Below are 13,313 nucleotides of genomic sequence, written 5' to 3'. Positions count from 1 at the left end.
AAGATTTTGTTTTATTTCTCATTATCCTACTCTGATTTGATTCTTAATAAATTAAACTGATTTCCCCAAGTCAATTCTGTTTTGCCCACAATGGTAATCGGTGAGTGATCTCTCCCTGTCCTTATCTCGACCCACAAATCTTTCATTATATTTTCTCTCCCCTGTCCAGTTGAGGAGGGGGAATGATGGAACAGCTTTGGTGGGCACCTGGCATCCAGCCAGGTTCAACCCACCACACATCCAAATCTTTTATTTCCTGAATTTCCTTTGAGTTTGACATACAGGACTGGTAAGGTCTACGTCTCATTCTAACTGTGACTTATCTGATGTCTTATTCCAGCACCTCAACAGGAATCCTCACAGTTACAGGTCTCAGAGGTAGTCAGATTTCCTCTGCAACATTAGGAAAAGTGTCTGACAGCGACCCTAACTTTTGCCACCAATGAAGAAAATGTTTCTGCATGGGTTCAGCTGTTCTTTGGTTTGGTTGCCATCAGCCAGGCAGTACCAAGTGCAGCTCCAGCCCAGCTGCAGATATATGCTAGTTTTGCTGAGCAGGATGAATGAGGAGTTAAGAAGCAGCTGGAGGTACAGTGGCGTGGGAGGGCAAATGGGGGAATGGGAATTAAAGTGAGGTCGGAGACCACTGGAGTAAGGAGCAGAGGAAAGTTGTAAGGAGGTAGGACTGATTTCCCATTCCACAGGAAAACACGTTTCATTAGATCTGCGGAACAACCTGTTTTATTCAAGTGTTGAAAGAAGGAAATACTCAAAATTAAACTATGACCAAAGCTGGCCAAACACTGTGGCCTCTGATGTCATAGCGAAGCCCTCAGCATAGCTGGTGTGTTTGTCATGCTTGTGACTCTGCGTGTGTTTGCATAGCCCTCTCTATTACAGCCCTTTTGTGCTTCCTTCTCTCATTACTGTATTCATTATTTTCTGACAGAACCTCATCCCCTTTGCCTTTTATTATTTCCTTAGTGCTGGTACTTGCAGCAATATCAAACCGATGCCAGCAATTAAGTGACACCACTGCATGTTTCTTCACAACATTGTCTTCCGCATGCTGACCTTTCCCCAGCAAAAAGCCACACCATTTTAACAGCCTACATCTCCCAGCCTTGTCTCTCTGGATGTTTTCTTCCTCATGCAGTGGGTGACCAGCCACTTTCAAAGCCCTACCTACCAGCTCATCTTCAGTCAGAGCCCTGTAATTTGCAAACAGGGCTCTGTGCTGGCTGACAGGTCAGGAAGCTAGCAAAATAGTTCTTTTGGTTGAGGTGATTTTGTGTTGAGAGCAGAATAGGATCATGTATCTTTAATATGCAAGACAACATTAACAACAGTCAGAGGTGTCAGGGGAGAGGATTAATATTTTGTTTTGCAGAACAATTCAATCTTTCAATACAGCTGCTAAGTTTTTTACCATAACTAAATGTGATTAAAGTGTTTCTGATCTGCACAATGATTTGTAAATTGGAGTCCACTGAAAAGCCCCAACCAGGAGCCACACAAGCACACATCGCTCCCCTGCCCACAGTGCTAGCCAAAAAGACCCACGGCCATATGGTCTTTGAGACATGATCTGGTGTTAGTTTGGCAGGATTTATGTAGCTTATTACTGTGCAATAGCCACAAAATATACTATTGCCTACAAAAGATAAATGATAACAAGTCTTCCTGTAGAATTTTCTGGCAGTCTGGATCTGGCCAGGCAACTAGGTCAGCTCTTTTCTGGCTTTCTAAAAAAGCCACTCTTTTGCCCTTTTAGTCTTTCTCATCTACATAATGAAACGGCCATAACAAAATGAATCCTTTTTGTTATTCCCAGTCCACCAAAAGAGCTAACATTTTGATGGTAACCATTCAATTCCGTTCTCCACGTTTGGCCAGAGCCGAGTACTGCCTGCTGAGGCTCTGTGCTGTCCCAGTCTGCTACTGGTTCCTTACTCTATCAGTCAGTTGTTTGTCATAGTCATTGCCATCCCATCCACCGAATGCAACCAGAAAATGAGTTGGTACTTACTTGTATTGCTGTGTCCTGTAGATCCCTGTTGTGACTCCTACAGTAATAATATAAAAAAAGGTACAGTGTGTTATTTTTACAGCATTTTTTAGCTGCAATACTTGCTTGAACATTACTTTAATGATACAAACAGCATTGTTAATTGTTCATTCAGTTTCAAAGTAATTTTCAATTACAAGAATAAATCCAATATTTGTTTGAAAATCCATTAATTCTAAGGCTTGTAAACAACCCTTTAATGGTGCAATTCCTTGTATAGCTATTACGACTCTCCTGCTCACTATTCATTTATTGATCAGCCAAAACTCGTCTATTATCTTCTGCAAGTTTAGATGAGAAGACAGGGAAGACCAATATTGTTTCATGGACCATTGGATTCCTGAGGTAGTAGCACAGCTGGTCTTTCCTTTTCACATGGTGATATTGACAGCACTGGAGAGTGGAAATACAGACTTTAGTTTTGGGTCCCTGAGATTACAAGGTCAACCTTGTATCACAACCGCAATATCTAAGAATATGGTGCAATAAATAAAAAATGCGTTTTTTCCTCACGTGCAAATGTTCACATATTTTACTCAGAGAATTCGTTTGCATTCATAAAAATATAAAAGAAGCCTATAAATAGAAGGGAAATACAAATATAAAGTATAACAAAAAGATATTTAAACTAAAGGAAAAAAGAACACTTTGCTATGGATGACAGCAGGGAAGATGTCCTGTATGTCACTCTGCCTCTGAATAACCCAGGCACACACACAGGAGTACCACCTCACATACATGCTGCCCTGACAACTGCAGTAAAGAGTGCTCGGAGAGGCCAGGCACCCACAGCAACACATGCAGTCATCCTCAGTGAGGAATCGGGTGCTGGACCAGATCCTTGGTCCACAGAGGCTGAGCGATGAGCCAAATGCACAGCTCATCAAGAAAGGAACTGCACGTCCCCAGAGAGCTCAAGGATGCTCCGACTCGGCCGAGCTGAGATTTTGCTGCTGAGTCACTGGGAAGCATGCCGCAGGCGTTTGGGGCCCCAAGAGTTTCTTGGCGTCTCTAAATGGAGGTTGGCTGGACCGCGGGCACTGGGGTGTCGAGGGCTCAGCTAGTCAAATCCCCTCCATCTGCACCATTTACTCTGGAGTCAAGGCTCTCCAGACTGCATGGCTTTGATCCGTAATTTTTATGCTAGAATACACATCTGCAATTCACTGCTATCCTACACATCTGAAATGTGAGACATCGAATTTTTGGGCAAGCCCTAAGAGTTTCTACCTTCAACTGCAGTATGAAAAGATTTGTACCATGTTTCACATGCAGACAATAATTTCTCAATAATTTGAAATTGTCTACTTTTGACAAATTGCCTCAGCTTTTTGTGAATGCTTCTGATGAGGGGATATTAAAGCCTGTTTTTTTCTGGTGACTGAATATAATCTTAAGAAGTTAGGATCAGCTTGCAGTGGTGATGTAGTGACACGTACACTTGAATTTAAATGCTATTCTAGTAGCCAACCAGGCTGCCAATAAAAGTAGGCTATTAGAGCATGTTCGGTTTCCAGAATAGTGAATTTATGTACCTAGAGGAGTTTGGGGGAATACAAGCATTTTGATGGAAATACCCTGAGGTTTGTAAAAGTGTTTGAAACTGCTAAACAAGGATCTCGCTCACTCTTTTACATTTTCATCAACCTCAGGAAGAATGTACCCCCCGCTTTAACTGCCTAGCACAGTATCTTACCTCTGCCATTGGCTCTGCGTAGTCTTAAATTTGACATCAGCAAAACATATGAGCTATAATATTTTCACTTTTCCTTTTAACTGATTCTTTAAAATAAATGTCTTGATTCTCAACAAATTGTTCTTAACAATAAAGGCTACTACAAAAATCACATAGTGAAGTAGAGAACACTCCCACTGAGGTAGAAAAAAAATACGACTTTATGTAACTTAAAAACCAAAGGTGAAGTCTTCACTTCTGGAGATTATTTTCTAGTGCATTTGCTCCAGTTTGTTAAAATCAACAAGAAAGGAAAAAAGTAAATGAATTGAGCACTTAAAGAATAACATCACTACGTTAACTTAGCTTCTGCTAAGAATAATCACCCAATAGCTTTGTGACAAGACACCAGTTCTCCTGGAGTAGATAACAATTCTCAAATAACAAAATGATGGCTGATCCCATAACATCGCATACACATAACTAGAAATCAAACACTTGATCAAACTTTTGAGACATGAAATCACAGTAAAAATGAGGAAAGAGAGCAAAGCAGGCAGCAGAATTAACAGCATTTTTTCCCACATAAGAGTAGAGAATTAATGCCTGAACATGAAAGCTCATTCGCACAAGCATCAAGTGAGCTCTTATTTACCAAATTTAATTATTCATTTAAAGTTTATTTATTAAGATGTTTTTAATATAATTACAATCAAATAATGCCTGATCATTTGTACATAACAAAGTGTGACAGAGAGAGGAGAAAGGAAAGCACACACAGCCTGTCATATCACACACTGATTCAATTATCCTTAAGCTTTGAAAAACAAGAAATAAAGAGACTGCCATTGCCCCTCCCTAGTAAATTCAAGAGTACAAATTAATTCCACAGAGAAAGCAAATTCAAAGTTAAGGATGAAATGTAACTTTATGCCCTCTATTACATGAAGGACAGTTCCCTAAATGTGCTCTCCCAGCAGCACTGTGCTGGGAAATCTACTGGGCACTGGTGCACGTGTCAAACTTGACCCGGACTATCCTTCCATTCTTGTGCATTAATGCAGACCTCCCATGTTAATGAGGTCTGATTTCATATACAGGTACAGCATATGCACATACATCCCCCCCCCATCCACTGAGCATATAGTTATATAGATGGACACATCCACATGCGCAGTTTCAAATACGCAATTCTGTTATATTTGTGATATATAAACCCTAGTTATTTAGCTTTTATTACTAGATGGATTTCAAAGCCAGTCTAGCTATAGTTGCTGTGGCCTTTGCAACTTTAATAGCCTAATTAATAAATTTCAAGTTTCAAGCTGTCAGAGCACTAATTACTTGAGTTGCAGGTTAAAAGCAGTGTGGCATGTATGGGAACTAATGATGCTGACACTCAGTTTTCACAGACAGAAAAGTAAGGATGATTTGCAACCTTGCAACAGGGCAGGAGTCCTACAAGCTTCTCTTTTCCTCATTCCCAAAATGATAAGCACCTTTACACTTGGGAACTGTCTTCTGTTGAAAAGGATCACAGCCTACTTGCTTCTCTGGCTGGAGGAGTCATTGTAAATGAACTGAACTGATCTCTCAACATGGCCATAAAGCCTGAAAATGAATTCACGGTACCATGCATTGCTTGGAACTAAGAGATAAAGCTGATGCCCTGAATTTAGCCTTTTAGCCTCTTTGCTGACTTTGGCCACTACTTAACTGACAGGCCCATTTATCTGAATAATGTGCGATCCACAACAGTTTGGTGTAGTCCTTAGGTTTTAACAAGTTGGGACAGCTACGTAGTTTACCTGTGGGAAAGCAGCTTCCTAAGAGTTGTGGAGACATTCTCTATGAGATCCGACACAGATTTTACACCACACTTTGTGAAAAGCAATAGCTAGCTTATGAATGTTTCAAAAAAATGTTTGAAAAATTAGGAAACCATTCTTTGCATTTTGAAGTCTGAAAAGCAGATGCCTTCTAAAGTCTGTGACTGTACAGATTCAGAGTAAGCCACAGAAGTAGCTTTTAATTATTTTAAAATATTTTAAAATGGAGGTGGTATCTAAAATTAACATGTCCTATGGCCAGTAATGCAGAATTTTTCCAGGACTCTGGTGAGTTATGTTAGGTACTTCCCCACCTCACACAAAGCACTCTAATTTCTGACTGTGCAGACCACCCAGGCCACAATACAGTTGTGATGTTGTTATGTGTACAAAAGTATGCTCATATATTATTAGATGAAATCTTGTTCATCCTAAGCCTAAATAAAATGGAAATTCTACTTTGGTAAGAGAAAAGGAAACCACCTAGAAAAGGCTGTTTAAAAATGAATGGCAGATCTCTGGAACAGCTCTGCAGTTCAAACTATTAGAATATTTCGCAGAGATGGATCAACAGGCAGAAAGAAGATGAGAAAGTCAATATCAACCATTATTCACATATCTTTGTCCTATGGTCTGTGGTTCTCCTATTCCTGTATTTATCACAATACATTTAGCTGTGAGAAAGTGCATTCATGATGACCGCACAGATATGCTGATAGGTGCATACCTTGCCCATGCACGTCTGCACACGTGCCACGCAAGCACATCATGTGATGATAATTATGGCAAAAACTGCAGAACTGCAAGCACCACTTCATCTTTATCATCCATATCTGGGTACTTCACCTGCTTGTAAGCTGCTGATCCACCTATCTCCTACAGGACTTACTCTAACATAACAAGCCTCTAGCCCGCCTACCATCTTCAATCAGCTGTCTGCCTTCAATGAGCAAATAGAAAGTGAGTTATTTCCTTCTTTTTCTTTCATAACATACCAGAGTCATTTTGGTTTACATCCCTGGTACTTCAAAATCATGACACTTTCATACACGGAAAAGCTTCTTTACTGTAGGCAAATCTTGAAGTTTCTTGGCTTTCTGGTTATAATTATTCCCTGCACTAAATTTTTCCAGAATAGACTTAAAAGTTACCAAAGGAGCTTGCTTTAACAGGAGAAAGGCTATAAACAGCATCAGTGCCATCTTTCAAGCTTGAACACTTCATGAAATATGCTTGTGGCATATAAACAGTATATGGTGATACAATGTGAAATTTTTATTGGCTCTTGCATAGGACAGCTGATTTAATTCCCTTCTGACTTACGAAATATCGATAACGTGGTTTCCCCAAGCTCGTGCCAATGAGCTTTACCATGTCGCACTGCGTCCTCCCTGGGATGCACGTACAATAGTGGAGCTTGTTGCAAGGGACCATCAGCAGGACCAGTGGCTTTGGTTCTTTGAGGGAACAAAAACTTCCTTGGCAAATACTTCTGTGGCCCCTCCGGGCATCACAGCACTGGGCTGCCTTCCTCTCTAGCAAAGCTGCCCCTGAAGCCAGGCTGGTGGCAGGGGATGTACGCCCACTCCTCACGCCCCAACTACAGAGGCCAGTGTATTAGCAAAGCCCACCTCAGACCTCAACGATTTCAACAAAAATCTCAGCTAGTGAAGCCAAATGAAGCAGGAGCAATGGATGAGAGCAGGAGCTTCTTGAGTCGCAGCAGCTGTGCGTGCCCTGAAGTATCAGTCAGGAACCTCAGCAGGTGCCCGCAGAAGGCACCACACCTGGACACCCCATCAGGGAACCTGCGGTTTTGCCTTGTGGTGAGGAACCCATGACGCACACATCAGCATCAGTGCTGCTGCCAGGAGATATGCAAACAAGACCATGTAGCCCTGCAAAGGCTGTAAGCAGGCAAAAGGCGGGGGATACTGGCACACACGTGGAGAAGGTCACTGGCATGGCATCAACCTCAGCCCGGAGACTTCCCATGCTTAGTCAGGGCTCATGTAGGACATACTTTGAGGTGCAGGAAGCATGGTTCTACATGATGTTGCTTGTCTTACCTTGTTTGGGAAGGGAAACTTGCTTTGTTCTGCCTTTCCTGGTGTGTGAATAGCTGACAGTGGTGGAGGCCATGAATGAGTCATCTCCTGAAAAACAATATTGAACAGCAAACTGTGTTTAGAAAGCCAATGGAATAGGAGACAGTGACAGTATATCAGTAGCAAGAGTGCCTGGGTAGTGGAATATTTAAGTTACTGCAGCTTCTAGGAAATGCCCCGTTTACATATAATCTAGACAACACATGTACTACATTGATTTTTATCACAGACTCTTGAGAGCAGTTCTTAAGCACCGTTTCATTTTCCTGAATAGTTAATGCATCTTAAGTGCAAGAAGTTTGATTTTTCTGACAATCTGCAACCACATTTTAATCATGCAACATTCTGGCTGGTGAGTCTAACAGAAAAACTTTTTTTTGTAGTATGGGAACAGAAATTTCAGTTCATGACCAAGTAATGGGTACACACTATGGACTAATCATGAAATAGATTTCATAGACAAGGTCAGAATAATAAATACTTAACATTTGCTCAATGGTTAATTCCTAAAATTGCTTTTGTCATTGTAAAGGAGTTGAATAAGTTCCTAACTGCAACACGTTTGTGCCTTGCAGGACACAGACATGCGGCAAGCCCTAAACAAGGTGTGTTGCACTCCACCTTTGTCTCCTCCCTGTGTTGTTTTGAAGGACATTTTTTAATAGCTAAGAGACATACATAGCTTGACCTGACTTGTATGCAGTCATCCTTGACACAGCTTCAGGTAGCAGGCAGACACACGTTCAATACCATTATCATTCAAGCCTGAAAGAGTTGGTCTCCAAAGCATGGGTGCTTTTGGGAAGGTGTAAATTAAACACTTCAGACAAGAAGTTTTTTAAGAGAGAGGCTCCATGTTCCTCTCTAGTGCAGGCTGTTAAAGGATGGACATGTTTTTTTTGACATGTTCAGCACTAACAGCCATAATATTTGGTACACAGTAACTCAGCAGAATTAATATGAGAAGTAGCGTGGAGCGTGACAACCCTGAAGAGTCAGCTCGTAAGTCTCAAGAGCTGAAGAGCAAATAACATCCTGCCTAAGCAGGGTGCTCGCTGACACTATCACGAGTTTGCCTGGCAGGTGCTTTGCTGGGTTTTGATACCATGAGCTGACGTCGGAATTGTTTCTCAGTGATATTCCAAGGAGTCGTGCTGAGATCCACGATCAGTCCCAAAATAATACTGGAGTTACATTTCCATGACTCATTCCTTTTTAAAGAGAAAAGAAAATGTTCTTGTTTGAAAAAAGGTGCGGGTGAGTCTCTTGCTCATCCTTCGTTGGTGCTGATGGAAGTGCTTCCTGACCCGGCACGCGCTGAGCTGGGGCATTTTTTACACAGAGGAAAGTCTCTGGCTGTTCTGCCAATGAAAAGATCAGCCCTTTCACCATAGTTCATTAGTAATAAATGTCACCTTTAAAGCATTCTTGATAAACAGTTTATTTCCTAATAAAAACTGCATTCTTTTATTTTATTTGAGGCTAAAAAGTTACATGATTTATTATACTTCTGTAATCTACGTGCGTGCCTCTAATCAGAGCATCATCTGGTTTGCAGTTTCAGTATCAGAATTGCTTTGCTTTTCAGTTCTTTGAAGCAGATTGTTCATCTTATGACTTCCTTATCTGATAAGTGCTGGCAATAGCAGTATATAGTAATTTTTAATATACAGTAAATGCTTTATACTCAGGCAACAAAAACCACAGGCAACTAGATTGCTGTTTGCTATAACTGCCTGGCACACGTGCTATTGTTTTCAAAAGAATAAGGAATTACATATTGAGAAATATTTCAACAGTAAATAAATTGATGAAAAGGACATTTGCAATGTGGACATTTAATCCTGAGGCTGTGATCTAAAAAAGTATCACTTTCTCACCTGCTCTTCTTTGCTTTTCCCTTACAGGACCATTTGCTTACGTTCTAGAAAATGGGATTTGTGCATATAGACTAAAGGTGTTTCCACCAGTAAAACCCTGTTCCCAAACAAAGTGTTTTTGCCTACAAGTTGAGGTGCTGAGCAAAAATATGCATAGGAATGAACTACGTGTCCCTTTCTTCTGAAGGGCAACGCTCTAAGTTATCTCTGCCAATTGAAGAATCGGGGCAGCCAGACTGGGAATGTCTAGTGGCTTTGACCTAAAGTTACCCTACTTGTGAAATATGCTATTCAGTACTTATGATTTCCATTTGCCCAAGAAGCTGTTCCTCCGGGTTATATGGTGGCTGACCCCACTGTCATCTTCAGGGAAACATCTTCTGAGAAGTCAGCTATACGCCATGCAGAAACCAATCTGTTACAGCAGCAGACCTCTTCCCTCCCACCTTGCCTGCCCGAGTCTGACAATGATGCCTTCATCCAGGGAAAGGACCAGAGGGCTGATTAAAAATAAGGGTGACCTTTTTTTTTGACATGTCAAAATCTTTCATTTCTTCTTTTCTCCAAGATTATTTCTCACCCACACTTCAATGAAAAATGGCCTTAATGGTCTTTTTTTTTTTTTTTTTTTCAGCTAGTTTCTCTTCTTCCTTTTTACTTTGAGTTGTGGTATATAATAAAGCTTTCTACATAATTTAAATTTGACATAACCCTTTCCGACACAAAGATTTAGTAAGACCACTGATATTTGCCAGGGTTAATAATTGCCATTATCATGAATATCGGAATGTGAATTTACTAGAATAATATTCTGAGTTGTGATCATATAGTGTATTTATCACTACCCTTTGGAATTCAGACAACTATAAAATGAAATCAAATCAGAAAAAAAATTCAGAAAACTAACATGAAAAATACCCCGAACTACCACTGAGGAGTGGTAAGATTTAAACATAATAAAATATTTTTTGAAAAGAGAAATATTAAGCTATGTGCAGTCTCCTTCTGGATGCTAAGAACAGAATCAGGAGAAAGGATTTAGGTGTCCAGCAAGTGTCAACACTTTGCAAGGTCCAGCAGAAACAAATCCAGAATATGTTCCTGTGTGCCAAATCTCGTGATTTTTAGACTGTATCTGAAGATATTTGAGTGAGATTAAAAGCACCACTGGTGACATATGATTATATCAAGATCCTTTTTTAGTGCATGGTGTGAAATGTTTGAAAACATAAACCCAAAGGGCAACTAGCTAACTAAATAGAAAGGACTCAACTTTTATTGTTAAAAAAACTTTCATACACAGCTTCTCTTTTCTGCTCAGCTAACTTGCCTGTCTTTGGAGTTTGGGATTGGCAGAATTGGCATAAGGCACCCACTGGACTGAAAACAATGTTTCAAATGGACTGATGAAAATTAAAATGTACTTAAGATCCTCGGCACCTTCAAATTGGTGTTACAGCATTGATTGACATAAAAGATTTTTGAAATTAGAAAGAGAAAAAAGCAAGGATATTTTTTTTAGCATAAATCAAACAGAAAATAGGTCTAAAACCCCTGGCACCAGAAAATGTTCCAGCCACTACAAGATAATGGTCTATTTTAAAACCAATTTAGATCTTTCTCCAAACTTGATTAAGTTAACCTTAAAGTGGTGAACAATGTTAATTAAAGGAAGCACTGAGAAGCCATTTGGGGTCCAGAAGCGGGGAAAATAAAGATTTCTGGATCAAAGAAGGAAGCCCTGACTAGACTGCTTAAAAATACATGTGGATAAGCATGTGTGCCCGACTGCAGGGCAGCTTGTTTGATATGACGATGACTTCCCTCCTCCTCCTGCAGCCAGATGCACAAGACTGAGGGGTGGCTCTGAGACCCCCCCCTTTTTTTTTTAAACACACGTTTCTCCTTGTGAGGGTTGCGATGTTACACACTGACATCTTTGCAGTGGTGGTGATGGCACATCTCACTCACATGCATATTGTAACTCTACAACTCTACTCGTCTCCACCTATAATAAATCAGTTTTCAGCAGTTATACATAAATGTCCAGTTTTACAAGCTATAAAGGTCCAAGCCTACTTAATCTTAGTCAATGTGCCAACTTGGCTTTTCTTCTTACTGAAGGCAAAACCTTCAAATAAAGAAATCTATAGTATTGCGTATCCTTGCTCCAAATTCAGTTTCCGCAGCAACAATTAAGTAACGAGACATTTCTTCTGGATTAATGACTGCTTGGCAGTGTTTTGTTTGGGGCTTTTAACCCTAGCTTGTAGGTAATTTTTCAGGAAAAGTACCATGCAGAGGTAAATAATAGTATTCACTCTAGACTTAAGGCAATGCTATTTATCTATTGCCATCAATCTTGCTGTGTGGCACATGATACTAGGAATGGTTGAACTGATACAGAAAAATTGTAATTAATAAAAAGTAGGGAGACCAGTATCATCTAGATTTAAAGTCTAGCCACATGTATTATCTGGCTGTTCATTCGCTGCCAAAAGCAGAACTTATCATCAGGCCATTAAGAAAATTGACTGTTTAATCCTCCTCTTTGCTTGTGCTCACCTAGCCAATTTTTGATTCATAATATTTTGTCTCTCCACAGATGATGATTTAAGAAATGTTTGTAGCATCTCATAAAGGACCCTGTCAAACACCTTTTGAAAATTATTTTAGCTGGCTCAACTTCATCCACTGCTCTACTGACATGTTGCAGGAATTATAGGAGATTGGTGAGACACAATTTTCCTTTGGAAATACTCTGCTGGTTAGCTCACGGGGACCGCAGAGGCTCTCTCTTTGTAGTTACCTACGCTAAAATGCAGATTTTAGGGAAGCATTGGATATATTTATTCAGCTGGAAGTCAAGGCAACACAAAGCTAACGCAGAGCTTTCCAAGACCCTTTAGCAAGTGATCACAGGACACAGTTTGAGAATGTCTAATCCAGTTACTCTCCTGTCTTCATAAAATAGATATTATTTTTTTTTTACACAGGAGACTTTCTCTTTAACTGCTGTCAGTTTGCGAAGATCCCTTTCAGTTCAGTGAGGCTACACTGCCACTAGCTGACAACATGGCTATGATTTTAGTGTCAAACAGCCAAAGCAAAGAGTCTGACACTGAAACTTTTGGAGACTATGTTGAAGCTGACAGAATTTCACTATGATAAGGTTCCCATGATATGAAAAGAAAATTTTCTTTTTTAAAAATTGATTCCTCTAGTATCTGTTATAGCTGCAACTTTTCTAACCCAAACCTCAAATATACACCTGTAAAATAGAACGATAAAGCTGTTTCTTCTTGTTTCTTTATGATGCCACTTATCCAAACTACACCTACTTACATCTTTTTCTTCTTCCTCATAAGCCCTGCAGTTTCCACTAAGCACGTGATAATTTTCCTCTTCTCATTTGAGCATCTTTTATTTCGTCATTATCCTTTTGGTAACATGTTATTCAGAACCACCACCCCCAACAAAATATCTTGTGATTTTCCAGCTTCTGTTGTTTCCTTTCCATCCACTTATTTGGGCAGGTTTTCATTTACAGTTAATATTTATGTCACCTATGACGCAAAAGGCTTTCTGAACTTGAGAAAAGTGACAAACATGGTTTCACCCACCCCCTAATTGAAGGATGAAATAAGGGAACTACTATGAGCTCCCTGTCATGCAGCCGAAATAGCCGTAAGGACACCATTTACGCCAAGCTGGGTGCTGAACCTCAGTCAGCAGTTCTTCTGTATATCCCCT

General features: G+C 40.2%; 1 protein-coding gene across 1 annotated transcript in view; it reads right to left on the bottom strand.

Annotated features, from left to right (window-relative positions):
• The window catches only part of AFF3 (ALF transcription elongation factor 3), a 327,940-nt gene that overhangs the window by 125,992 nt on the left and 188,635 nt on the right, over positions 1-13,313 (bottom strand). The window contains exons 5-6 of the mRNA XM_049834235.1: positions 7,642-7,728; positions 2,030-2,066 (exon numbers count right to left, since the gene is read on the bottom strand). Coding sequence (XP_049690192.1) covers positions 2,030-2,066; positions 7,642-7,728 — 124 coding nt within the window. The remainder of the gene's footprint in view (positions 1-2,029; positions 2,067-7,641; positions 7,729-13,313) is intronic.

This window comes from Accipiter gentilis, chromosome 31, assembly GCF_929443795.1.
Source record: "Accipiter gentilis chromosome 31, bAccGen1.1, whole genome shotgun sequence".
Lineage (NCBI taxonomy): Eukaryota > Metazoa > Chordata > Aves > Accipitriformes > Accipitridae > Astur > Astur gentilis.
Note: the sequence above shows the minus strand (reverse complement) of the source record. Positions and strands in the feature narration are given on the sequence as shown.